Genomic DNA, 24,435 nt, shown 5'->3' with positions numbered 1-24,435 from the left:
ATCTAATTATACGACTTCCGCAATATGGCGGATCATTCAGCCTTCGATCGCGCCTTGGCCGATTTCAAGGCTGGTCTGAAGAAGAAAGACCAGGATAGATTCAAGGCGACTACCAAGGAAAGCATGCTGAAGGAGATTGAGAAGCTCCAGCAAGATCAACAGAGTCGAAGATTGGGCCAAAATCTCGCACGAGTAAAGCCCTTTGTCGAGGCCATGGGCCAGTTCGGCAAGGTCATTGAAGTCTTCAGCAACGTGTCCGAGATGGTGGCTTTCGTATGGGTAAACACCACTACTCCAAGCTTGATCTTGTCCACTTATGGCTCAACCTGACTAATTTTGACAGGGGCCAATGAAGCTTCTGCTCCAGGTTGGTTGGCACCTGCCATATCGAATCTCGTGTACGCCCGAGTAAAGACTGATATTAGGGTAGATTGCAGGTGCATTTGCCAAAGCATTCCACGAACTGCTCGACGTGTACGAGAAACTCGGAGAGAGCATTCCCATGGTCTTGCAATTTGAGAAGCTGTTTCGAGAGGATGTCAACATGCGTAGAGTGCTTTCCAATATGTGGAAAGACATTCTGGAATTTCACAGACAAGCATTGAAGTACTTCCAGCAACCGAGTAAGTATCGCCAGCATGTGGTCGACCACAAACGATTTTCTCACATGCTGTAGTGTGGCGACAACTATTCCAGGCTACCTGGGATACCTACAAATCCCGGTTCTCTCCCCTCATCGAAAACATCCGGGGACATGGACACTTAATCCAAACCCAAGCAGCTCTTTCCCAAATCGAGGATTTTCGGCGAGACCAAGACCTCCGGGACGCACAATTCAACAAGATCACTGAATCACAGGAAATGCAGAGACTTACAAACTTAAAAGCTTGGTTGAATCCACCGAGTATTGAGAATGACCAGTATGAGCTCTCGAAAGTCTGGAAGAGATACCCTGGTAGTGGTCGATGGCTCCTGCAGAACCAATCTATGAAAGAGTGGCTTGATCCTCTCTTTCCTACTATTCCACCATTATTATGGATGCATGGGATGCCTGGTGCAGGTAAGCATCACTTACCAGTCGTATTGGGGCATATGTTGACCATAATTTAGGCAAAACTGTCCTCTCTTCAATCATTGTGGACGAGCTCCAGAATATGGACTTCTCTCCTGATGTTCTTTACTTTTACTGCAAGCATGGAAACTCTGAAAGGAACAACTACGCCTCGATCGGCCGATGCTTTCTATCGCAGCTCCTTTTGAAACACAAAGACATATTGGTACCTTACTTCTACGAAAGGTTTTCCAGTAGCCCCGATCCTGTCCTTGGGTCACTTGCAATGATTGAGTTGCTCCTTGATGTAGCCCTGAGAAACTGCACTGACGCGTACATCATAATTGATGGCATCGATGAATGTGATCGCCATGAGCGCCGCAAAATCACGCAGTGGTTTCGGAACTTGGTCGAAGATCTGCAACCGCCACGGCAAGACCGAGTCCGCTGCCTTTTCGTGAGCCAGGATGACGGTATTGCCCGAAAAGACTTTAAGGGGCTGGAAGCCATCAGGATTGAGAGACAGGACAACCAAGCCGACATTCACACATTCAGCCAACTTTCAGCTGGCGAAATACAAGCCGAAATAGATATTCCTGATAAACTAAAGATCAAGGTCGCATCTAAAGTTGAGGAAGCCGCTGATGGTAAGTTGACAATCATCAAAACCCATCTCCGTAGCACACAGCTTACAAAGCAGGCATGTTTTTGCTGGCAAAGCTCATTGTCGAAAACCTCATGCAGCAAACTTGCGTGGAAGATGTCGAACATGAGCTGGAAGATGAAACCCTACCACGGGAACTCAAGCAAGCGTATGACAGATTTTGTCTTACTTATTCCATGATTGAAGCACATACTGATTGATTCCTTTAGCTACTCACGTATAACAAGTCGCGTACTTGATAATGCGACCTCGTCAACAAAGGACTCTTTCTTGTTCATTTTGCGATGGTTGGTATCTGCGAAGAGACCAATTCAATGGCATGAGATTCAAGCAGCGAAGGCCATCAATGTTGATGGGCAGAGCGTCGAACTCGAGAGGCGCAAAATTCGAAAAGACATCAAAGATCTTTGTGGCCCATTGGTGGAAATACGGCAAAATGGCACAGTTGAACTCGTCCATTTGACTGCAAAATTGTGAGGCAAAGTTGGTCTCTTTCAGGCTTGCCATACGACTAACACTTCTCAGCTTCCTTATTGAAGAAAAGCATGTGGACGTGGCTCGTGTCGAGGTGTCGAATACGGCACTTTGTTTGGATTACTTGAACATGCCAGGTTTTAGGAGGGACAGCGTCGCCATTGACTTTATACCGAGCGGATACTATGCCTTCATGGACTATGCCGTTCCTTATTGGCTTAGGCATTTTGAGAACGGACTAACGCAGGCAGATTATGACTCAGACTTGTTGCGGGAGTTGCGAGAGCCTATAGAAGCCTTCCTTACCATCCACTTCACAGCTCCGACGAAACAGTTCTACATATCACAAGACAACGTCAAGAAGCTGCAATTCTTTCGAGAATTCGAGTTTTACGACAACCTCGAGACTGCAGTAGTGTCGGCAAGGAAAGATCTGACGTTTTTGGGCGAGATGAAACCAGGAGAAGTCGCATTGGATCTAGCTTCAATTGTCCGCACAGTACGCGGGCATCTTGAGACGGCCTATCTCAACGCAACTGGAAAGAAAGACTGTGACTCGTTCGAACAGGCATATGGGGGAGAAAGTGTTCAGATGTCCAAGACTGAGCTGCCGTTACTTCTACCTGGGCTTCCAGACACCTCAACAGAGGGACTTGCACGTGGAGAAACATATACGTCCGTTTCGCTGCGACATCTTAGGCTGCCCTTCGTCGACAATGGGTATGAGCACCATCAAGGAGCTCATAAAACACAAGAAGGATGTCCACACGATAATCCAAGAGGATGAGGAGGAGGACTTTCCCAGCGAGATAGAGCTTGCTCCGCCACAGCCGTCAAAGTCTGCCGAGACGACAAGGAAAGGCAGAGAGCCGAAGGATCCAGGGCCACCCAAAGTTAAGCGGCCTCGGATAACCGAGTATCGCTGCCCTCAGTGTCAGAAAGTATTCAGCAAGAAGTTCAATCTCGACTCACACATGATCACGCACAGCGGAAGGCGGGACTTTCTCTGCAACATTTGTAGTATGGGATTCGCACGAGAGAATGACAGGATCCGGCATCAAGCAACACATAAGGAGAAAGAATACGAATGCGGCGGCACTTTGTACAACGGTCAGCCTTGGGGATGCCACAAGAAGTTTGCCCGCGCCGATACGCTGAAGAGCCACCACAATTCGGCTGTTGGAAAAGACTGCATCCAGCCCTTTCTCCAACAGCAACAGGAGACATTGTACGGGCCAAGCCAATGATGCCGCAAAGGAAATGTAGCATGGCATGTACAAACGATTGCCGGTGGTAGAAGGGACCCATCATATACAAAAACACCGAGGGACAAAAGAAAAGGAGGGGGAGAAAATAGAGAAAAGAAAAGAAACTACAGGACAACGTCCTTTAGGCCCGACTCCAGCTTCTAGACAGTCGCGCCCCCTCCCAGACAGGCCATGGCCCACCAGCCATGGTTATCTGTCTTCCGGGTATTTATTGTTTACGGTTTACCATCCCGGCCTAGAGCAGTCTGATTATGGTCGTGGTTAATCTTCTGTGTCGGTTTGTGTGATTTGTACTTGGATATGTTTATATATGGCAGATATGCAAGCTAATTGTGGTTGTTCAGCTCGTGAAGTGGAACGGTGGGTGACGGTGTGTAGCCGTTGGTTGTGAATGTTGTGTCATGAGATTAACCACTTGGCCAGCGAACCGGCAACCAGACTGCTTGCTGTTAGGGAACTGGGCTGCTATTGGGATTCATGTAGGTAAGCAGGGTGGTTAGCCATTGTTCTGTTGTCCTGGAAGAGTGCTGGTGGCGGGCGGTGGGTGGTACAGCTCGATACACGGGTTGGCCACCGCGTCAAGCTCTGGCTACGAGACGCGCCCATCGGGGCACCTGTAGGCCTGGCACCTAGGGACTATCTCTGCAGCTCTTCACTGTCACTTACTTGAAAATATGTGATATCAGGAGCATCTCTGAAGCCTGAAGCACTTTCGGACTGTAAACATATCTGCTCATACCTGGTCATCTTCACCATTTGTCACCGGTGCCACTTCCACAGCAAGCCGTATTGCTCGCACTTCGATTCACAATGTCCAGTCTGCTCGTATGGAATCAACGGAGTCTATTTTGACACGCATAACTACCTTGTCGCAAATACGTTGTAGATAAATTATTATTTCTCCCTATTTTACCCCTTTTTCGCCGATGACCCACCAGCACATCCCGACACCACTTCAATGGCAAGATACCCACATCAAACTTCATAACCCCCTACCGCAGATAATAAAACCCACTCTGTGCCTCAAACAACGGAAACCCCGACGAGTCCACGACCGGCAACGCCTTCTCCTTCCGCTCCGCCTCCCTCTGGAACTCCTCCCCCCACCGCCGCACCTCCTCCTCATCACTGTAGTCACTGACCGCCACATGCCCGTGCCCAATCTGCGCAACCTGCGTCCCCGTCGCCTGCGTGCTCTGCGGCGCCGGCACGAAGCTCTCGAGCGCGCCCTGGACCGCCGCCCCTCGTAGCAAGAGGTCGCGGCACAGGTACGGCTCCGCGCCCAGGGGCCGACCGATCCCGACCCCGTGGCACGCGCCGCTGCGCACGGCGTCGGCCATCCCCGAAGCGGTCCGGAACCCGCCGGTCACGTAGACGAGGGTCTTGGTCAGGAGCGGCCGGATCATGTCGGCGAACTCGATGAAGTAGCTCTCGCGGGCGCGGGTCGACGCCTTCTTGTGCTCGAAGGCACGGCCCTCGAAGGTGCCGCCCGACAGGTCGACGAAGTCGACGCGGCCCTCGTCCTGGAGCCGCAGGCACAGGTCGCGGCAGTCGGCGGGCGTGGAGCCGCCGGGCTGGAACTCGACCGAGTTTAGTTTCACGCAGATCAGGAAGGCCGGGTCCGGCACGCGCCGCCGGATCTCCGCGATGACGTCGAGGACGATCCGGCTGCGGTTCTCGAGGGGCCGCCGTAGGCGTCGGTGCGCTTGTTCGTGGTTTGGGAGAGGAACTGGGCTAGCAGGTAGCCGTGGGCGCAGTGCACCTGTACGCCGTCGAAGCCGGCGCGGTGGCATAGGTACGCTGTCTCGCCCCAGTCGGCGACCATGGAGCGGATCTCGTCCACCGACAGGGGGCGCGGCTTGTTGAAGCGCGTGCCCATCCACTGCACCTGCAGCTGCACGTCGCTGGCGCTCACGGGGTTCGGGTTGAGGATCGCGTTGCCCTGACGGCCCGGGTGCGAGATCTGCGCGATCATCAGGGATCCGTGCTTCTTGGCCGCTGCGGTGACGCGTTCGAACGCCTCGACGCGGTTGTCGTGGTCGTCGCAGAGGATGGCGTTGCCGTAGCCCTCGACGGCGTCGTACTTGAGCATGAGGTTGCCCGTCACGATGACGCCGATCTCGCCCTCGCCCCAGCGCTGGTACAGCAGCTCGTATTCCTTGGTGGGGACCCCGCGGGCGCTGATGTCTTCGCCCTCTTTGTTCCACTGGCATAGCCGCTCCGTCATGGGCGCCTTGAGGAACCGGTTCTTCGCCGTCCGCCCCGAGAATGGGAACATGAGCGGCTGTCTCAGGATGTCCAGTTCGTCTTGAGACAGAGCTGGCCCTTTGACGCGCAACTTTCCTCCTCGCGGATCGACCGGCGTTACGCTTTCATGGGCGTAGTTCTCCGCCTCGGGTTTGCCGGTGGCTGTGACCGCGTCATACTCGACCGCTGTTGCCATGGTAGTGGGCATCTCGGGAGACATGACGGTCACGTCAGGTTATACAGCACCGGGAGCAAACAGTTCAGAACGAAGGTCCGTTGGAAGAATCGAAGGAAGCGCAAAATCAAGGATAGGCATAGATTTAGATTGGATGCAATAAGTCCGCGTCGTCGGACCAGATTCGGCTAGCACATGCTCTATTTAGGTCGTTATCGGCCATCCCCGCAGTTGCGGATGGTTCCGCCGCCGCCCCGAATCTTCGGCATGTTCATCCGATGTTTGTCGATTTAGCCTTCGGGGCCCCGATGCTTAACGTAACTCCATATCCCACCAATATCCAACCCATAAACTTCCTAGCTGGGATTATGTCTGAAGCCCGCCAAGACCGGCAAATCCGCCAGATAGATCAATGTATTAGAGACCAGCCGAGAGTACCATCATTTTGCACGAGACCTAAATCGCCAAGTCTAAAGTGGCTTTAGATGGTGTTTTACAATTTATTGCTACTTCTGGAGTCATCCACTGGCGAATCTAGCATGCTACACTTCAAGCGTGATGGAACACGAGATGCACATGGGCGTTGCTGCTCAGCCATGCCACCTCCCCATCAAACCCATTGAGCGCCGGTAGAGTTTACCCACTCTACATAGTCGGCCGGTTCCTGTCCCAGCAGCTCTACCTGCTTCTGGTATTGCTCCTCCGTCATGCCGAACCCATGCGCGGCGAACGTCTCGTGCATCAACCGCAGATCCCGGCCCCATGCCGGCCCCGCCAGCGTGCCGAACCAGTCCTCGAGCTTCTGGAAACCCTCCTCGTTTGCGGGCAGCACATTGATCTCCTTCTTGAGGGCCTCGGACCAGGTCCGCGCGATCTCGGACCCCTTGAACGCTTTCCGGGACCCGATGGCGACCTTCTGCCGGTTCCACTTGTTCGTGCTGTCGCCATTGTTGTTGTGGGCCGTCATGAGGTTCTTGACCGCCAGCGCAATGTCCCAGGGCGCCACGCGGCTGAGGCCGGCCTCGCCGAACGGCACGCCGAGGACGCCGGTCTCGAGCATGCTCTGCTTGGACCGGAGGTCGTTGGTGAAGAACAGGGCGGGGCGCAGGATGGTCCAGTCGAACGGCAGGTTCTCGCCGTGCACCAGCTTCTGCTCGACGAGCGGCTTGACCAGGACGTGCGCGGCGGAGCAGATGGCGATCCAGCGCTGGATGTTCTCGCTGGTGTCGAAGTCCATGCAGCCGGACAGGTAGATCAGCTGCGTCACGGTGCCGGACCGGGACACGGCGTCGAGGCAGTTGAGCGAGGTGAAGAGCTCGTCGTCGCCCGTCAGGTTCAGGAATACGGTGTCGACCTTGTGGGAGGCGAGGAGGCCCTGGAGCCAGGCGGGATCCTTGATGGATCCCTCCTCGATGAAGACGTTGCTACCGGCCTGGCATTGCTGGTGCTGGGCTAGCTGGGCTTGAAGGCTGGAGGCCCGGCTGGTGGGGAGGACGAGCTTGGTGGTCGGGTCCGACGCGAGGAGAGGGATCAGGTGTTCGCCGATATTGCCTGACGCCGCAGTCACCAGGATAACTCGGGACGGAGCCATATCTGCTTCGGGTCTTGGTTCAAAATTTGAAAGAGACTTTGTTTGTGGGACGTTCATGAAAGAGTGAAAACAATGCTGCTTCTACGGGACCGAGCAACAATCCACAGACGTCTAGCATGTGGTTTAAATAAGCCTGACGACCCGAGACTGCTCATACGATAGCATGGGCCATAATTTTTAATGCGGTATTGATTGATAATCATGTCATCCTGCCCCGCTTGGGTTCAGGCGTACACTCTGGCCGATACGGGAGCTGGCGTTGCTAGTGCGAAATTGTATACCACAATTCCTTACATAGCAGCATTCGTATAGTCTTGGCTGCGCTTTCACAAGAGACTACGGCGTATTCCAATGTCTTGGCAAGGTGCCAATGACAACGGCATCTCCACTTCCAGGTGGGTTTCGCTGGAGATAAGGTTATTACATCCGCCTAGGTATTTGCCAAAATCCGACCATCCGTCGACCTTGAAGCCGTTCACCAAACCGAGGCGCCAATACAGTCCCAGGATGCTACGATACCATAATTCCTGGCATAACCCTCTGGTAATGGGTCGAAATGCCAAAATACATCAACATGGAGTGAGGAAAATGCCAAAGGCGTAAGTATTATAGATGCAACTATAAACAACGACCAAACCCCGGACAATATACAGACAGCGAATGGACGCATGTGGTGTAAGTGAAAAAGGAACGAAAACAAAACAACGACAATAAGTCGAAGATACTCCATTCTAGCCCTACATAAACAAATCTAATAAAAACAAAATGCTGAACGAAACGATGCTGATGCAAGGAACGACCCGATATGCCCTGACATGCTCAAAAGGGAAGAGTGGGAGAAACGATAAAGAGAGAAGAAAATCAGATATGAAAGTTCTCTATGCACACATGCCGGTACTTGACTCTATATCCGAAAGATTTAATGCACCGTCTAGCCGGACCATGATTGCTAGCACGACGAACCCCTGGCAACAGCAAGCCAGCAAGTAAGTGATCTCGCTCTTCCAGGAGATCTGGTTCACGGGGCCGTAGACCGAGAACTCCACTTCTTATCCGTCTTGGGTCTGATCCCAGCTGCCGCCCGGATATGTGGCGTTATAGTCCATCTGGTTATCCATGGAGTAGCTGGCGCCGGAAGCATCCATATACTGGAACGGTGCAGCCGCCGTGTTGTCAGTAGGATACGACACCCCACCGTAACCGTATGCCGCCGCATTCGGGTCCGGTGGGGCTTGGGAGTAGCTTTGCGTTGCCGTGGCGGAATAGTTTGCCCAGTAAGTGTTGTTGTCGGCGGCACCGTACGCGTTGGCGCTTTGGTATTGTGCCGGGTTGTAGTTGTTGCTGCTAGCATATGGTTAGCAATATCGTTAAGGAGGTGGAATACGTCTTGAGACAACTGGTGCCCGATCCACCATTAATGTGTTGCATTGGGGAAGGGGTAGCCAAGGAACAATTTTGATCGAAACTGGCTCGGGACTCGTCCTTACCTGGCGTCTGTACCGGAATGGTGGAGCGCGTAGCTGCCATCGCCTGCCTGGTACGTCGCAGCATCTGTTCCGTAGCTGCCAGTGCTGGCCGACTGCTGTTGCTGTCTTTGGTAGGCGTGTGCGTCACCCCTGCGACGCGATACCTCCGGCGATGCCGAGATGGAAGACCCGGCCGCCTCTTCCGCGCTGTCGGCGTCACTGACTTCGGAGCCGTTGTCCGACTTGCCCTTGCGCTTCTTGTACTTCCTCTTGCCCCATTTGTCGAGCTTTTGGCGATAGGCACGAGTGCTGTTGGGACATGTCAGCTGACGACGCCACCACGTTCTTGGAAATCCATCAGGGGATTGGGTGGTACCTACGATGCCGAGAAGTTATAGTCCCTCTCCATGATCTCCATGACTTGCGAAAGCGTCTGGTGTTCATACAGGGCCAAGATGGTGCCTTTGTAATTCTCCCAGTCCTTCGTCATCTTGAGCGGCAAAGTGCGTCGACTCTGGCTTTAGCTTCTGTTGTGATCCTTTCCAGTGGTGTTTTAAAAGCTCTTCGTACAAGACCGATCTGTTGCTGTTGTCGTGATGGATGGAGGTGGGAATCCGGAGGTGGTGATGGGATCAGGGGTCTATTCATACTAGTTCCCGTTCATAACCACGTTTGTTAAGAAAGCCTCGTTGGGCGTTTTTTTGTTTCTTCTTATTATATCATTGCCATGACATGAGGTAGGGCTACACACACACGTGAATCATAAGAACCTCAAAAAGGAAGTATGCAGCTCTCAGGCATACCTGCCAATGCGCGTGTGTGCCGCTGTCCTCACGGGGTGGGTCTTTTCAGGAGTAGTACACTTACTGATGTACTCAAGCTTGCTTGCTATTCCTGGAATGGTATCTTGCCGGTCCTCTCGGAGGAAAGGATTGGTGGGTGCAGATTGACATTTCTTAGCATGGCGAATTAATCCCCTATGGGATGGGCCAAGCCTTGCTCGATATCGTGATGTAAGTCAGTATGTAAGTGGTTGCGTACATACATAAACAGGTAAGCCCAACGACCCAATGTAATAGTAGACCGTCGCAGCATCAGGGATTGTGTCTTCGTCGGCGGGAAAGAAGAAAATATGCCTTGGCAGACTAAGGGATGTATAAGTGAGCAGGCAGGGTGAAGTTCGGCAGCAGAGCCGCCGGGAACTTTCCGAATGACATCTACCATCTCCTGAAGTTGGGCGCGATGGCTTAGCATGCCAATCGCTGCATCCCAGCTCAGGTAAGGCCACCAATCAGTTGCAGATTCCCCCTTTCCTCCCGTTTACTATGGAACCAGGGTGGCACGCTCTCTCTCTCTCGTTTCCTTGTTTGCGGCTAATTGGTGGCTTCTGCCACATGGCTATAATAAGTTCATCGCATCTAACCTCGCAGGATAGGGGATGCTTGTCTCTTGCATGGCTGGACCAGCAACCCAGACCGGGATCGATCGCGTCAGCCCACATGAGGTAAGACATGGGCTTCTCATTGGAGCTGCCCCAATCAACGAGGCAAGCAACAGGACAGTGCTATTGAAACAACGGCGGGCTAATGCTCCGCATCCGGTAATTCTTCGGCGCCACCGCCGTGGGCTGTCGATATTTGAACTTATCTCAGCCTTACCCCACGCGTTGAGTGGCGGACCGGGTCTCGTACGGCGTCTCTACTCCCCTACCAGATGTAGATGACGAGCTCGCAAGATTAGCTGAAAGCGGCATCAATGGTTATCCTTCTCATTCTAAGAAATATACGATCTCAAATGAGTAGGTGTCAGATTGAGTGATTGATTGTTTCAATTAAGAAGCGCGTCGGGCAGCAGACGGTTGTCTTGACGAGAAAGGCGTAGAGTGGCTGCTTGTCTTCGGGCTGCAACAAACATTGCATGCATATCTAGTGGCACATTCTGACAGGCCTACCTGCTGTTGCGCAACATGCGGCTCGGCCCTGTGACGAAATGAGCAACGGATGTTTGGCTTCACCGGTAAGTGATGCCAATCAGGGGTATTCCCGAATCTTCCTGCTAGTAAAGCCATATCTCCCAAGATTCGCGAGGCTGGGACGGGATTTATCCAGAAAAGTGCACTTTCGGAGCTTGCCTCCCCTGCAAGCCACACCCAGGCGCGCTGACCGAGTAAAGTTTGCTGCTTTGCTATTTTTATCTCCAGCAGGATCCGAAACTAGTGAGCTGAGAAACCGGCAAGGGAGTCAAACACGAACACGACGAGTCGCGGTCTAAGTAAGCAGGATTTTATCATTAAAACTGATTAGCAGTTGGATATCGAATGTCGCGTTAAAGAGCCCGTTCCTGCAAAAGAAGCACACCTGCGCCGCTGTGTCTGCCTTGTGTATCCGATGATCATCTTCCACGGAAAGGCTGAATCGCATCGCATCGCATCGCATCGCATCGTTATTTCTTCCTTGTCTGTATCCCATTCCACCATGAGAGCGGGTTGACTTGCGTATTGCGCGAGTCAACAAGTCTCGCGACGTGGGCGCTTGCCCATGCCGCGCATGCGTTTCTGCGATGCAGCTGCCCAACTTCTTCTCTAAACAGCCGACTTCTTGTCTCCTGTCGCAGCGGTTGCAGGCTCCACGGGAGACATGGCGGTAGGGCTGGAAACCGTGTCATTGCCAGTTATGCCAGCCTCCTGACCCTTCTCTGGAGCGTGAGCCTTCTCCGCAGGGAAGGCGCCGGTTGATGACGCAGTACCACCAACAACTGGTGACGCTGGCGTGCTTTCCATGGCGCCAGCGCCCGAAGTACCGGCAGCTGCGCGGATAGCCTCGTACCACTTCTGGGCATCGGCCGGGGTGTGCGCCTTGAAAGAAAGTTCGGATGCGCCGGCAAGTTTGCTGCTGAAGCTGCTGCTCTTGTCTTTACCCTTGACGTTGAACTTGTCACCGTTGGGGGTGCCAATCACCGCATCAGGTAGGTAGATCGAGAGTTCAGGCTTGGGGTCGGCGCGAAAGTTGTCGTCATCTTTGAACTCATGAAGGAACTTGGAGGGCGTCACGACGTAGTAGCTGGTCTGCGTCCCCCACGACAGCTTGTTTCGCGATTTCCGCTCCAGACTTCCCTCAATGAGGGCCTTGGTCGAATTGTGGCCCTGGTTCGGGAAAGTGAGCGCATCGACGCTGCGCGGTGGCTCGTTCGGGTCCACAAGTTGATGGGCTTCTCGGTGCTGGAAACCCTTCCACTCAAAGTCTGGTGGGATACGTTGAGCAGTGCTCAGCATATCGGCGTACAGTGCCCTGGTCTTTTCTGCTTGGCCGCCCGCAACAGAGTTGAAGGCCTCCATGGCCTGCTGCACGACCTGGATCACATGGGCCTCAAAGGCCTGGAAGTGGTTTTGTACCGTGATAAGGTCGTTTCTGTGGTTGTTCTCTTCCATCACCTGTTTGTTGAGTCGGTGGAGGACACCACGCTGGAGGACATATGGGTCATCGGCAGGGTTCATCTTGCCGCCGGCGGATTCGAACGAAGCGGAGTGTTGGCCCAGAAGCTCGATGTGCTTCTGGGTGGTGTTTCTGGCCTTTTCAACCTCCTTGGAGCTCTTCTCAGCGCCGGACATGATTTCCTTAGTTTTCACCTTGACCTCCTTGTGCAGTCGCTCGAGAATGGGGAGGACGGTGCCCTTGAGGGTCTTTTCGGTCTCGGCGTTGGAGTTGATCATAGCCTGTTCCCCCGTTAGAACAATGATTCGCAAGTGGTGACTCTTGGGTTGGTCCATCGTACCTGGGTGTTGACACGCATGTTCTCGAAAAAGCCCGCAACTCCTCCAAGTCCCTGATCAAAGTGCCTACCCTCTCTCAGCGGTTGAGAGATGGTCTTGAGCACCTTTTCATATTCCTTGGCATGCGATTTGTGTACTTTCTCCGTGGCCGAGACGTATTCTTCGAGGTAGGCGATGGCGTGCTTCCAGGCTCGAAGACGTTCGGAAAGGAGACCGGCGGTCTGGTGTTTGAGCGCATCAGTTAGCTACTGTTCTCGCTTTTTCGTTGCGGCAAGGTTCGATAGGACACTCACGCTGGCAGGATCGAATTCGGGCACAGCCTCGTCGCCAAAGCTACTACTCATGGTAGTGCCCTGGCGCAGGGGCATCGGTTGCGAATCGGCGCTCATCTTGGGGAGCGGCGTGGCGTTGGGGATGGTGGGCCACAAAGCAGAGATGGAGCGCAGCTGCTGTGAAGGGTTGAGAGGGGACCAAAATGTATATACACCCAGGAACGGGATGGTTTGGGAATCTAGGAATGCCGTCTTTTTCTATTGCGACGCTCGAGACTCGAGAGGGAGGGCGGGATTAAGGGGGTGACGATATGGCGTGCGGCAGATGCTGAGGGGAGCTCTAGACCTCTGGCGCTATTGAAGTTGCGAGGTTGTTCGGGCCAATCAGGGGCGACCCTTGACGTCGATCATTAGACCGGTGGGACAGAGACAAGCCAGCGAAGCCCGTGGTTCGGTGCGGATGCAAATGCGCAAGATGAGATGGCATGACTAGCATACCTACCCTGCAACGGGCTAGCCAGTTTCTCAATCGGATGGTAAAACAGGATGAAGTGATGGGGGTTTTTCTCATTGATGCTGAGGTCATAGACACCACGATAGTATTGTTTTTAACAGTATTCGACCCTTCACGAGCCCTCAGCAGGATTGGATTGGCACATGGCGCCAATTGGGTACCAAAGTCAACTTAGCTAAAGCAATTAGGAATGAAACTAGCGCTAATGACGTCAATCGCGACTTCCAGCCGTTTGTGCCCCTCGATTCTTCGAGACGACGAGAGGAGCGACAAGCAAAGCAAGCACTCTGGAATCGAGCATTTGAATTCAATCTTGCTTCACCGCCACGATCGAAGGGAACTACACACTTCAGCTGGGTCCAAGCAATTCATTAGACTCCAAGTTCCGGATCAGCAGACTACAATTCGACATGACATGAACCTAAACCTGCCCACCGGGTCGTGGGCAATTCAAGTACCTAGAGATGCAACGCTTGTTTTTAGTAACTATATCATCGTATCGACAATCTGTCCACCCCCCCTCACTCGGACGATTGAAGTGTTAGGAGCCACAAGAGCACAAATCCCGCATGGGTCCGAGACATATTGTGTTTGGGTTGCGCTGGGTAGGCAGATTGTCATTAAAAGCTTGCATTTAAGTCACCCTGAAAGTGATGCATGCAGAGTAGGCTATACAATCTATCGCGTCCCGTAAAAAAAGCCATGAACAGTAGGGGTATATCCAATCCAAAAGTTGAGGCGATCCAATGACCCGACCCAGTCCGCTTGTAATAATCATATGTAACGCCACGAAGTTCCGTACTTCATTCTCCTGTCTATGTGTGTGGTGATGTCTCGCCTTTCCTAACGCCCCGGGAAAACAAATACAAAGCAAGAACCATATTGTAGCATTCATCGAAAACATGTGCCGATTCTGGTTGTTCTAGCTGGGTGCTCCTCTCGACGGTATCAGTCGCGACAGGCGCTCGCCATGATGATCGCCAATCGAGTGCGATGACAGGAAGCTGGCAAATCCGAGCGAGTTGCTGCGTCTTGCTGATGGCCGGCGGCTTGGTCGTGGCTGAAGTGTCTCGGCCGAATCGCCCATGTCTTCGGTAATGGTTGCTAGCGGATCGTTCACGGGAGCCCTCGTCGGCGAACTCGGCGCGCTCATGACGCTGAAGTAGTCCGGCAGTGTGACCGTATCGCTGAAGCTCGAGTTGCGAGCCAAGGGTGTTCGTGTAGCCGTGTTGTAACTCGGGACTTTGCTGAGCTGCGCCATATCTACATCGGGTAGGTCCAGGTGTTCCGGCGGTGTGCTGTGCCCAGATGTTTCAGGAGAATGGTGCTCTTCTGCACTAGTTTGTCGAGACAGCTCAGCTGACTGGGGCAGCGAGGATTCCGCCGTGTGATCGCCGTCGTGCGAATAGTTATGGCTGGGCGTGTTGATCCCCGAATGGGATCCCATCGACGTGTAGGAGTTGTTCCGGTTGTTCGGGTCCAGCGACACGTTCTGTAGCCTCGACGAGAGCGCAGCTGGGGTGACTGCTCCGCTTGCCAGTTGTGACAGGTTCTCGTGCGACCCAGCGCGCGACTGGGCGTAAAATGGTGTGTTGATGCCGCTTTGCATTCCGTTGGGCGTTATGCTGGGATCCACGTTCTCGTACAATTGGTCAAGAACGTGGAGCCCGTAGCCTGGTGGTGCCATGTTGGACTGATCACTATCTGCCACAGTGCCCTCGGCGGCCTCTTGGGCCTCTCCGGAGACCACGTTACCGTCATCGTCTAGAGAGATGTTTGGCGAGATGAAGATGGTCACGGGCAACGTAGCCCTCAATTCCGAAACATGGCCATCGGGGTTCTTGAGCGCCACGGTGAGTTTGATCTTGTGGCGAATCTTGATGCCCGCAGCCGTGCAGTCCTGAAGGCACTTAGACAGTTTCTGCGGCAGTGGTAAATCTCTCGTCACTTTCCACCCTTCCTGTCCAGTCTCTTCGATGTTATCCTGCCAGTGATCGTCCCGCTTCACTTCGAAATGCCAGTTTGTGACCTCGCGCTCGGCTTTGTGGACTCTCGGGAGCGCACTATAGCCAGGAACCGAGAACTCCTGGGATTCCAGAAGCCTCACGGTAATCTCGCCCATCTCCAGCCCCTTCAGCAACGGGGTAAATCGCATTTCCAACGGAATGTGGCTGCCAAACACAACGGCCTTCTGAGGGATGACAATCGAGTATTCCACTTTGTTCGGCCAGATGTTTTCGACACTCATGGCGTGGTTGAACTCGAGGGCGGCAGGGTCCAGCGTCCGGATGATGCGCACTCTCTTGAAAGCATGGAGGTTCTTGGCAAGCTTACCACGAGAGACGGTTGCTTTCAGAAAGTAGCTGATACCAGTCTGGTAGAGACCTTCCACACTTTCCAGGGTGTTGCCCTCCAGGAGCAGCTCGAAAGGCCATTCATAGTTCCCCGCGGCAAGAATATGCGAGTGATGGTCGTTTCCAAAGACAAACGGCGGCCAGCTGTGCCTGAGAACGGTCGTCGTACGGTCGATCTTCTGGTTGTGGATTCCGGTTGGCGTCTGTTTTCCTTCCATCCAAGCGACTCTAGCGCTGCCCGTTAAACGTAGGTGGACATCTTCGACTCTGAGTGGCTCTCGGAGACACAGCACGACGACTCCCTTGAGGAGCTGACCAGAGGCCTCGTCCGTACTACCACGGAAAACGATGAAGTCGCTCTCGAGTCTGGACAAGGGGGTTAGAACAGACGGGACGTAAGCCATAGACTCGGGCGCCTATAGCGAGGCAGGGGGGCTCACCTGATCTCGAACAGGGCGCATGCGTTTCTACTCGCCACCGACGTGAAAGGGTTGAAGGACGGCATGTTGCGATAATCAGTTACGGGCAGTTAGCCCGGTCGTATATAGCGTGTTTTCAGCCTAAGTGATGATAGTGCCAAAGTGTAAGTTGCAAGCAGGCCGCAACTTGGACGGGTCTACAGCATATAAAAAGTTCGGAGCAAGTGGGCAAAGCAGGAAATAGACAACCCTTGAGGCGAGGGAGTTGTCAGGTCTTTCAACATACGAGGTTCGCCGGGGAAAGTAGGAACGACGAGACGAGAGAGGAAACAGGCACATTGTGGAGGGAGGGGCGACAAAGACGGAGTGGAACCAAGATTGATTTTATCTGTTTGAATCGTCGCAGTCCAGTCCTGGCAGAGGTCAGGATCAGGTACGTGGTACGTACTAGCAATAAAGTAGGTACCGTCAGTCAGTTATTTCCAGGAATCAATCCTGGGATCACTAGGCGATCCATCCCACGAGGAAATTCTAACGATGGGTGGCCAAGGCCTGGTCAGCGACACTTTTCGCCGCCGTCCGTCGGGTATCACGTTCCACTTTTCTTTTCCCTCAGTGCCAAGTGCCAGTGTTGGATCATCGAACGGGGCCTGTTTTTTTCGTGAGTGGGGCTGAACAGTGGCTGTCAGAAAAGACCGGAAGGGGCCACAACGAGCAGCTAGCGGGCCCCCTGACAAGCGTTCAGCGTTGGTGTTGGTGGCATGGCCCTGCACAGGCTGCACTGCTCGTTATCACACCTCCTCCTGCCCTCCTTGCCTCCTTGCCGCAATTGGCAGAGCTCACCCTGTTCCATACGCCCACCCAACGCAACGCGCCTGCGTTTGGACGGGTTGAACGATTATGGCGCCATTCGACAATTCCGGCCGATCGATATCTACAGTAGTCGCACTCGCCGCTCGAGACTGCTGCGGTCTCTGCCAGGGGCTGCAGCGTCGCCGCCTCTACCTCCGTACTGGAGACGGACAACAGTGACCCGGCAGCCTTCTGCTCACGGTTATTGGAACGGCAAAACCTCGCGCAGTCATTACATGTTACCTCAATACCAGGGCGGTGCGACACAGGTCAGCTTTGACTAGCACACAGAGCACAAAGCCATCGTGAGTTCCGAGCCCCTTGCAGGTGCAGGTGCGTCTACTGTACTCAACAATGGGTGTGTGCATCATTTCGTACCCGCACCTCCATCCGCCATACGTGAGCATGATGCTGTCCTACGGTCCTACCTCCACCCCTCAGTTTGCAAAGCAACCATGAGTCGGACAGCTAGTTGGAGTCAGTTGGCACGCTGGTCATAGGCATCACGTCCTGAATCAGGCGGGTTTCACGGTTCACCAACTACCATTTGATGGGAAGACACGTTCAATCACATGTACGGCGGTACGGCGGTACCACGCTCACACACATACTTCCGCCTTCTTTACTTTTTTTTCGGACCGCTATCAAGTGATTACGATTTGGTTATCTGCACAGAACCCTTCTAGATTTGCTAGGGGCTAGGATCTGTCAACAACCTGGTTCCAACCAGTTCAGCTTCCCACCGTAGCAGCCAATCGCGCAAAGCCCCACGCTCAGCCACATTTCACGCGCAAACCGCACATCAATACGGTGGCACCTATTCGCCCGCTGGTGGACTGTTGGAACCACCTTGAGCGGACATGGGGGTGCACACTTATGTAATCTCTACTCACTCCATCGTACGGACCATACTGTACTCGATTTGGGATCCTTTGAAGGGATCACGCTTATCTGTTCTTTGCGCCAACCACCTGTCTCGGTCTGTCGTATCATGGACTATTTGAGGACGGGAGGTTACGAATAGTGCCTTTTTAGTGTTGGCGAACACGGAGCTGACGGCCCATCCATCCTAGCAACCTTGTCCTTATCTCTCATAAGCCTTTGCGCTAACGGCAACGGTCCCAACACGGTGGGCCTGCTGCGTCGACGGAAATATTCAATATCTAGCTGCTATGTCCCATCGCAATCGCAAAACCGCCAGCCTGGGCGCTCCAAGGAGCTTGGGAGAGCTAACAAAGCTCAGCGTTTTCACCTTGGCTCATGTCACCGGCTATTAACTTGATTGGCTCAACTTTACACATACCCAGCTTTCCTGCAATCAGGGCCAAACCTTACAGTTCGTCTTCGAGGTCTGGCTGACTCTGCATACCTGACATACTTGCTGTTGTTGACCTAACTACCGATATTCCGGGTCCAGGCAGGCAGTTACTTGCTAGTCAGAACGCGCGTTGGAGCCGAACTGGCCAGCACTCTGCAAGCTGGTATTGCACCAAAGTGCGGTATCCGACTGCCGGTATGAGCGTTTTACAGTTGTGCGCCAAAATCCTAGATATTATCAATTGGCCATGACAAGCCGATCCTTGAGACAAAGGTCAGACTGGATCTCGCGGGTCCCGTTCATTCAGTTACCCACAACACCGCCGCGATTGAGCCGCCTTTTGACCCTCGCATCAAGATAAGCTGGGTGTGCGCTTTCAATGTTTAGGTAAGTATTTGAGCAACCTTCAAGCTTTCGTTTCCGAAATTCATCAGCCTGCCCCCCTGCAGCCTGTTTCTTCCGTCAAAAGGTCCACTCTTTGAAGGGGGAAAACTTTGCAGCCTCATCACCATACATATCAAGCTACCGTATGTACATGGCCAGGTGTGTAGCTTGGCCGTGTGATAGGGAAGTCAATAACGACGACCTCATGAGGCTGGCTGAAAGCGATAACGCATGTGACAGATGCAGGCTCCCCCAAGCAGCACTGAACAGACTGCCACACGTCCAAAAGGGGTTTCGAGCCAGGATACGCGCGCAGGTACCCATACTCCTGTTGGGGTTCCTATGTTTTATCGTCATTACTGCTTTCTCGCAGACACAGCCCAGGTTTTGGTTGGAAGCGCAATGAATGATACTCTGGCGGTGTGTTGAGCGATTTCTCCCGAAAATTGATGCTCGATCACCAAAGGGGTCAGCCTTGTTGGCGATCCGGTGTGGATGACACAGATGGGTCTGCGGAATGGACCGTTTCAGAAGGGTCTTTTTTGACTCCTTGCAGAAGCCCGTTGCCCATTCGAGTTATCCACGTGGGCCCTAGTCATCTCGGATGTTGAATTCAATCTCTGTGAACGAGATGCTCTAGATGCTCGCGTTCTAGCTTGCGAATCCTCTTTCGGGCCGTCAATGGTCTCGTTTCTTTTCACTCTTTACGTTTACTGATCTGTCTGCTAGGCTCTGTTAAAACCTGTGAGCTGATAAGCAACCTGAGAATCTAGCTCTAGGGAGTATCTAGCCTGCTGCCTTGAAAGTGTACGACACCTCATCCAGGCAAGGTCGCTCTGTAGGGCCGATTCGACACGGACCCCACCGGATTATTAACCCTTGGTGCTGAACCAGGCGCAGACGTTCCGGTCGTTTGTTGAGCCTCAAGTACGAGTTCACATGTGTTTTACGACGGCCTATGGACGTAAGTTACTCGGCGGCCACACTATTCGTCACGGTTTCACCCACATATCTACAGCTTTTGTCGCCATTCTTACCCATGCTATCATGCTATAAATAACTACCTCTCTGTGGATCGTTCAACACGCACAGGACAGTCAATAACCATGGAGCGTACGGTTCGGTTCATCCATGGTAATGGTGACGTTCGCTAACGGTCACTGCAGGGGCAAGGACTTGACTCGACTTGTTTTTCCTGGATTTCAGCCCAAGCATCCCCATCCCTATGCAGCAACAATGTTCTCCTCGGAGGTGCATTGGAGCCCAAGAGTGAATTTTTGATAGAGTAATTGAGTTGATATGTGTGACACTCGCAAGCTTTCGCTAATACTGCCGAGACTAATGCAGCGGTCCACAGTAGCCCGAGAGCTCGCCCCTCTTCCCTTTGAGAATCTCAGATGACAGACCGGACGGAGAGGGCTCACGAGCTTCTTCACCGCGGGCTCTTAGCTTCGGACGTTAATCTTGGAATTACTTGAAGGTTATCTTGCGTCGCATTCTACTCCCCTTGGCTCCTGAGTCACCAGCTACATGCCTTCCCTATGTAATGTTGTAGTACACCGGCCTCCCTTTTTCGCCCCGTTCAGGGGACTGCGCGCTTCTTACATAATGAAAGACGAGAGGAAACATGTGACAACTAGATGTCCTGTTATTAAGCACTCGTTTACTAGTCATGTCACATTCTCCAAATCCCAATGAGTCTGTACGCGTGTGCACACACACAAACACGCCCAAAGTAGAAAATCCACTCGGCGTGCTTTCCGCTGCAACCCATATGAATTCCGGCAACGGATCTGCCCGCACGCATCGTACGAGTGCCGGATACATCTCTTTGCAGCATAGCTAATCAAAAAATTTGGCCCTGGAATGGCAGAGATCGGCACCGACTACTGCGTACGATCTCTAATATCCGGGAGATGGAGGAGGGTGAGAATAGTATATCCCTTTTGGGGATTCTATTGCCGAGTCACCTTACCTTTGGCCTTACGCATGACCCCTTTATCATATCGTTCGAGTGCGCTTCCCTGAGAGCACGGCGGCAACCTCGCCTCTCGAGTGCATACAGGTATGCATGCAACTGACATGCGTACAACAGTACAGAGTGCATGCGTGATGTTTATCTCCAACGACGAGTGTGGCTTTACAAGAAACTGCTTTTCCCCGCATAATAAGGCTGGTGAATAAGTATAGAGAGAAACGGAGGTGGAAGGGAGGGGAAGGGGGCCGTTGCTATGCATATTGCAACCTCCAAATCTGGAGTCCCGTCCGGCCGCTCCTCAGCTGTTTATCGGCGGTGTCGTATGACCCGGGGGGCGGTCGTGTGCAACAAATCGTATGTTTCAGATAGCAACAACCACTGGCAGCATCAAGAGAGCCACCTTTCCCACCTTCCCAATCTTTCGCATTTACCTTCTTGACCTGGGGACAGTGGACGACTGGATATGAATTCCCCCGCGGTAATTGTTCGCCATCCCGCTTTAACACATCTCGGAGGAGATCGCCGGCAGATCGACAAGCGCATGGTGGTTGAAAATTCCCCAGATCAGAATTCGCAAGCGCCCGCTCTTTTTTCGCCGCATAAGAAGAAGGAAAGGAGTTGCTAGCGAGTTGCCGGGCCTAACATCCGTAACCCGGGCCATCCCCGTTCGTTTTTTCTTCTTCCTTCCTTCCTTCTTCTTGCGTGCGTTGTCAGTTCGTCTGCCAAGCTGCGCGCTCCGGGCGGGTATACGATCAGCCAAAAGTTGCCCTTCTCGGGCCTAGGGTGAGATGAGCGGCCGCTGGAGACGCGCAATGGCACGAGCAAAACCGCTTGCTGCACGGAATGCGACATAATGCACGCACGGCACAGGATGGGGCTCTTGTCGTAGATCACTTCTTGGGGATCGGCTCATATCTCCCCACGGGCGGACTTTTTCGAGCGGGATCGCGACCCGTATGTAGCGACCTCGACCATGGCGATATGGCAAAGGGAATGCAGGGAACTACAAGACTGACCTTTCGCGAACCGAGGCCCCCTTCTCATGAAACTAGGAAATTTGGAGAATCATTGCGACTACTCTGCCAGGCAGGCGGGGAATACTCCATTTCAACTCCATCCCGGACGACTCGCTGACCCTCCTCTAGCCCCCGCCGTCCCCGTAAGGACAATGACAAGACACCGGACTAGGCATGCCGGCGAGCCGTATGCAATACATAAGGTACACATCAAGATATAATAGCGACCATAAATCAAGTTATTACGCTTGTATTGTCTAATCGATTGTTCATTGGAGCGCTTATGTACTTGAATACCCAAGCCTCGCCAATGCACTGCTTATGCTTAGTCAGTCCAGGATCTAAACCGTTGGTAAGGTCAGGTGCAGACTCGTCTCATCACCCGAGAGTCGTCTATCGCACTCCTGGGCCATCCATGAGCGCTACTCAGCCGGTCCTGGGTTGTCCGAGGGTCTCTTCCAAGTTCGCAGATGACCTGGAAAAGAAAAGACACGGTTAGCTTCTTGCAACAGGCCAGAAGATCCGATGCGACCTAGGCCAATTCAACTCACCTGTCTTGGAGCTCGTCATGATGGATTCATCAGTAAACTCCAGCCAGCACAAAGGATCCTTGTCCGCTTTCTTGGTCAGGACCGGCGGTATCGTTGCTGTCATCGAACGCGGCTCAACAGGAACACTGATGCTCTGGATGTCGTCCTCGGCACCTTCAAACCCTGAATACCCAGAGTTCGACCGTATCCTGCTGGCCGTCGTCCCCTGCGTTTCCGCACGCTGAAGGTTTGTCGTACGTGATGAGATTGAGCCACGATGCCGAACCGAGGCCTGTTTGATTCGTTAATGATGGTCTTGTACAGAGATCGGGGTGGCGGGTAAGGGCAATGGACTGAACTTACAGCCTTTGGTCTATGCAGCATTCCAACATTGAAGTCCCACAGACACAGTCTACAGTCTTCGCCTACACTTCCAAACCGGTAATTTCGTTCGTCACATCTCCATGGATCAAACGCCACCGACGTGACCCATGATTGATGGCCACGGCATCGTGCGATCAGCGATCGCTCGGAAGGACACCAGATGGAGATCAAGTCATCCTGGCCACCGGTAACAACGTACTTCCCGTCGGGCGACCAACAGACGCAACTTAAGCCTCCGAAATATGCATTGAAGATGTTGAGTAACCTATGGAATATGGGTCAGCTGTGCACATTGTGGTTCGGAAGGGGGCCAGCCATACAGTTCTTTGAGGTAATCAATGATACGCATAGTCCCATCCTCGGAAACCACCGCAAGGTGGCGATTATCTGGCGAAAACGCGAACGCGTTGATGCGTTGGTTGGAAAGCTTCCAAATAGCCACGGGGTTCGTCTTCTGGTTTTTGGAGTGCACCGACTTGAGAATCTGGATCCGTGACAAGTGGTCTACAACTCTGGCAGATGTTTCACCCTCACCATCAACTGTCTCCTCCTCCTCCTGTGGGTTGAAGGCAGCATCTTCCTTCTCCTTGTCGTACACAATCAAGGAGCCATCCATATGGGCAGCCATGAAATGGTTTTCCGAGCCAGGAATCCATTGGATCTCTGATACTGGCGTCTTATTGATGATGCCCTATACCGCAATTAGCACACATGTAAGATCCCCTACGCGTAGGTATAAGAAGGTAAACGTACGTTCTTATTCAGCCTCGTATATCTCTGCGATATTGGCTCCCACCAGATGATCTCGCCTGTGGAGAAGCCCATTATGAGATCGAGGTGCCCGGGCCCCTTTGTGACCTTATTGACAGCATGGCATAGACAATGCGCCTTCGTGAAGAGGATCTTAGTGAGGTAGTCCGCCTTATTAGGGGACGACAAATCCAGCCACTGGAAAGCACGATTAATGTTGGCAAAGGCGAAAAGGCCGTCACCCGGGCGGTCGGCCAACTTCTTCGTAAAGGACTCATTGATGATGACACGTGAAATAAAGGACGAGTTGCTCTTAGTCATGTTATTCTTAGGCTTTCGTCTCTTATTGGCATCCTTGGTCTTCTCGGGGGCGAGCGAAGCATTGCCTTCCCCAAAAGCAGGGGCAGACACCGCGGTCACGGAGGTGGAAGGGCCCCCGTCGCTGAAAGAAGCGCTCTGGCCCTCTCCATCGCTGCTGAGCTTCGCATTTTGGGACTCGCGGCTCTCGTTCGGATGTTCGGCGATGCTTGCGGATAGTGCTGTCGCCGAGGTCAGGCGATAAAAGGCGGGCGGGGGAGGGCGAACGGCAAAGCTGAGCAGGGAGACTTTGGTGCCGGCGGTAGCGGGCTGGGGCGTGGTGGCCAAGGGGTTCGGATTGATTACGGGCGCTTCCGAGGGGTGCGGTGGTGGTGTCGCGAGATGTAGATCTTCCTTGAGGACGTAGGTGCCTTCGCCGACAAGAAACTGCTCTTCGGGGGTCGTAAGGATGTTGTTCGTCTCGATCATGGGAGTGGCCTGGCCAGCAGCCACAGCGGCATTGTACGCCGCTTGTGTCGGGTATCGTGGCGGTGGTGGAAGGACGCTGTCGCAAACAATAGTCGTCAGTGAGTGGGTGGCCAGTGTCCTCGGATGTGAGGACCAGTTGCAAAAGCCAACTTACAACATGATGGGCAGTCAAG

General features: G+C 53.3%; 7 protein-coding genes across 7 annotated transcripts; 1 reads left to right on the top strand and 6 right to left on the bottom strand.

Annotated features, from left to right (window-relative positions):
- Positions 1–24: 24 nt before the first annotated feature.
- PG997_005933 (Ankyrin repeat-containing protein) lies at positions 25–3,436 on the top strand (the record flags this gene model as incomplete). Its single annotated transcript, XM_066810248.1, has 9 exons — positions 25–279; positions 344–367; positions 431–623; positions 677–1,060; positions 1,111–1,698; positions 1,740–1,863; positions 1,925–2,188; positions 2,241–2,740; positions 2,889–3,436. The coding sequence occupies 9 exons, from the start codon at positions 25–27 to the stop codon at positions 3,434–3,436; spliced, it is 2,880 nt and encodes a 959-aa protein (XP_066669171.1).
- A 1,013-nt stretch (positions 3,437–4,449) lies between these two features.
- PG997_005932 (uncharacterized protein) lies at positions 4,450–5,924 on the bottom strand (the record flags this gene model as incomplete). Its single annotated transcript, XM_066810247.1, has 2 exons — positions 4,450–5,125; positions 5,188–5,924. The coding sequence occupies 2 exons, from the start codon at positions 5,922–5,924 to the stop codon at positions 4,450–4,452; spliced, it is 1,413 nt and encodes a 470-aa protein (XP_066669170.1).
- Positions 5,925–6,489: 565 nt separating this feature from the next.
- Positions 6,490–7,470, bottom strand: PG997_005931 (uncharacterized protein; the record flags this gene model as incomplete). Its single annotated transcript, XM_066810246.1, has 1 exon — positions 6,490–7,470. The coding sequence occupies one exon, from the start codon at positions 7,468–7,470 to the stop codon at positions 6,490–6,492; it is 981 nt and encodes a 326-aa protein (XP_066669169.1).
- Positions 7,471–8,519: 1,049 nt separating this feature from the next.
- On the bottom strand, positions 8,520–9,426 carry PG997_005930 (uncharacterized protein; the record flags this gene model as incomplete). Its single annotated transcript, XM_066810245.1, has 3 exons — positions 8,520–8,814; positions 8,958–9,245; positions 9,317–9,426. The coding sequence occupies 3 exons, from the start codon at positions 9,424–9,426 to the stop codon at positions 8,520–8,522; spliced, it is 693 nt and encodes a 230-aa protein (XP_066669168.1).
- A 2,091-nt stretch (positions 9,427–11,517) lies between these two features.
- On the bottom strand, positions 11,518–13,094 carry PG997_005929 (Cytoskeletal signaling protein slm1; the record flags this gene model as incomplete). The annotated part of the gene is made up of 3 exons (XM_066810244.1): positions 11,518–12,648; positions 12,708–12,926; positions 12,999–13,094. The coding sequence occupies 3 exons, from the start codon at positions 13,092–13,094 to the stop codon at positions 11,518–11,520; spliced, it is 1,446 nt and encodes a 481-aa protein (XP_066669167.1).
- Positions 13,095–14,413: 1,319 nt separating this feature from the next.
- PG997_005928 (arrestin) lies at positions 14,414–16,350 on the bottom strand (the record flags this gene model as incomplete). Its single annotated transcript, XM_066810243.1, has 2 exons — positions 14,414–16,211; positions 16,286–16,350. 2 exons carry the CDS (start codon positions 16,348–16,350, stop codon positions 14,414–14,416), a joined length of 1,863 nt encoding a protein of 620 aa, XP_066669166.1.
- A 5,884-nt stretch (positions 16,351–22,234) lies between these two features.
- PG997_005927 (WD domain-containing protein) lies at positions 22,235–24,421 on the bottom strand (the record flags this gene model as incomplete). The annotated part of the gene is made up of 6 exons (XM_066810242.1): positions 22,235–22,287; positions 22,364–22,634; positions 22,706–22,991; positions 23,047–23,417; positions 23,480–24,338; positions 24,417–24,421. The coding sequence occupies 6 exons, from the start codon at positions 24,419–24,421 to the stop codon at positions 22,235–22,237; spliced, it is 1,845 nt and encodes a 614-aa protein (XP_066669165.1).
- Positions 24,422–24,435: the final 14 nt, after the last annotated feature.

Source organism: Apiospora hydei, assembly GCF_038363865.1.
Source record: "Apiospora hydei strain CBS 114990 chromosome Unknown utg000005l_segment0_segment0, whole genome shotgun sequence".
NCBI lineage: Eukaryota > Fungi > Ascomycota > Sordariomycetes > Amphisphaeriales > Apiosporaceae > Apiospora > Apiospora hydei.
The sequence above is the reverse complement of the archived record's forward strand: the minus strand, read 5'-3'. Positions and strand labels throughout refer to the sequence as shown.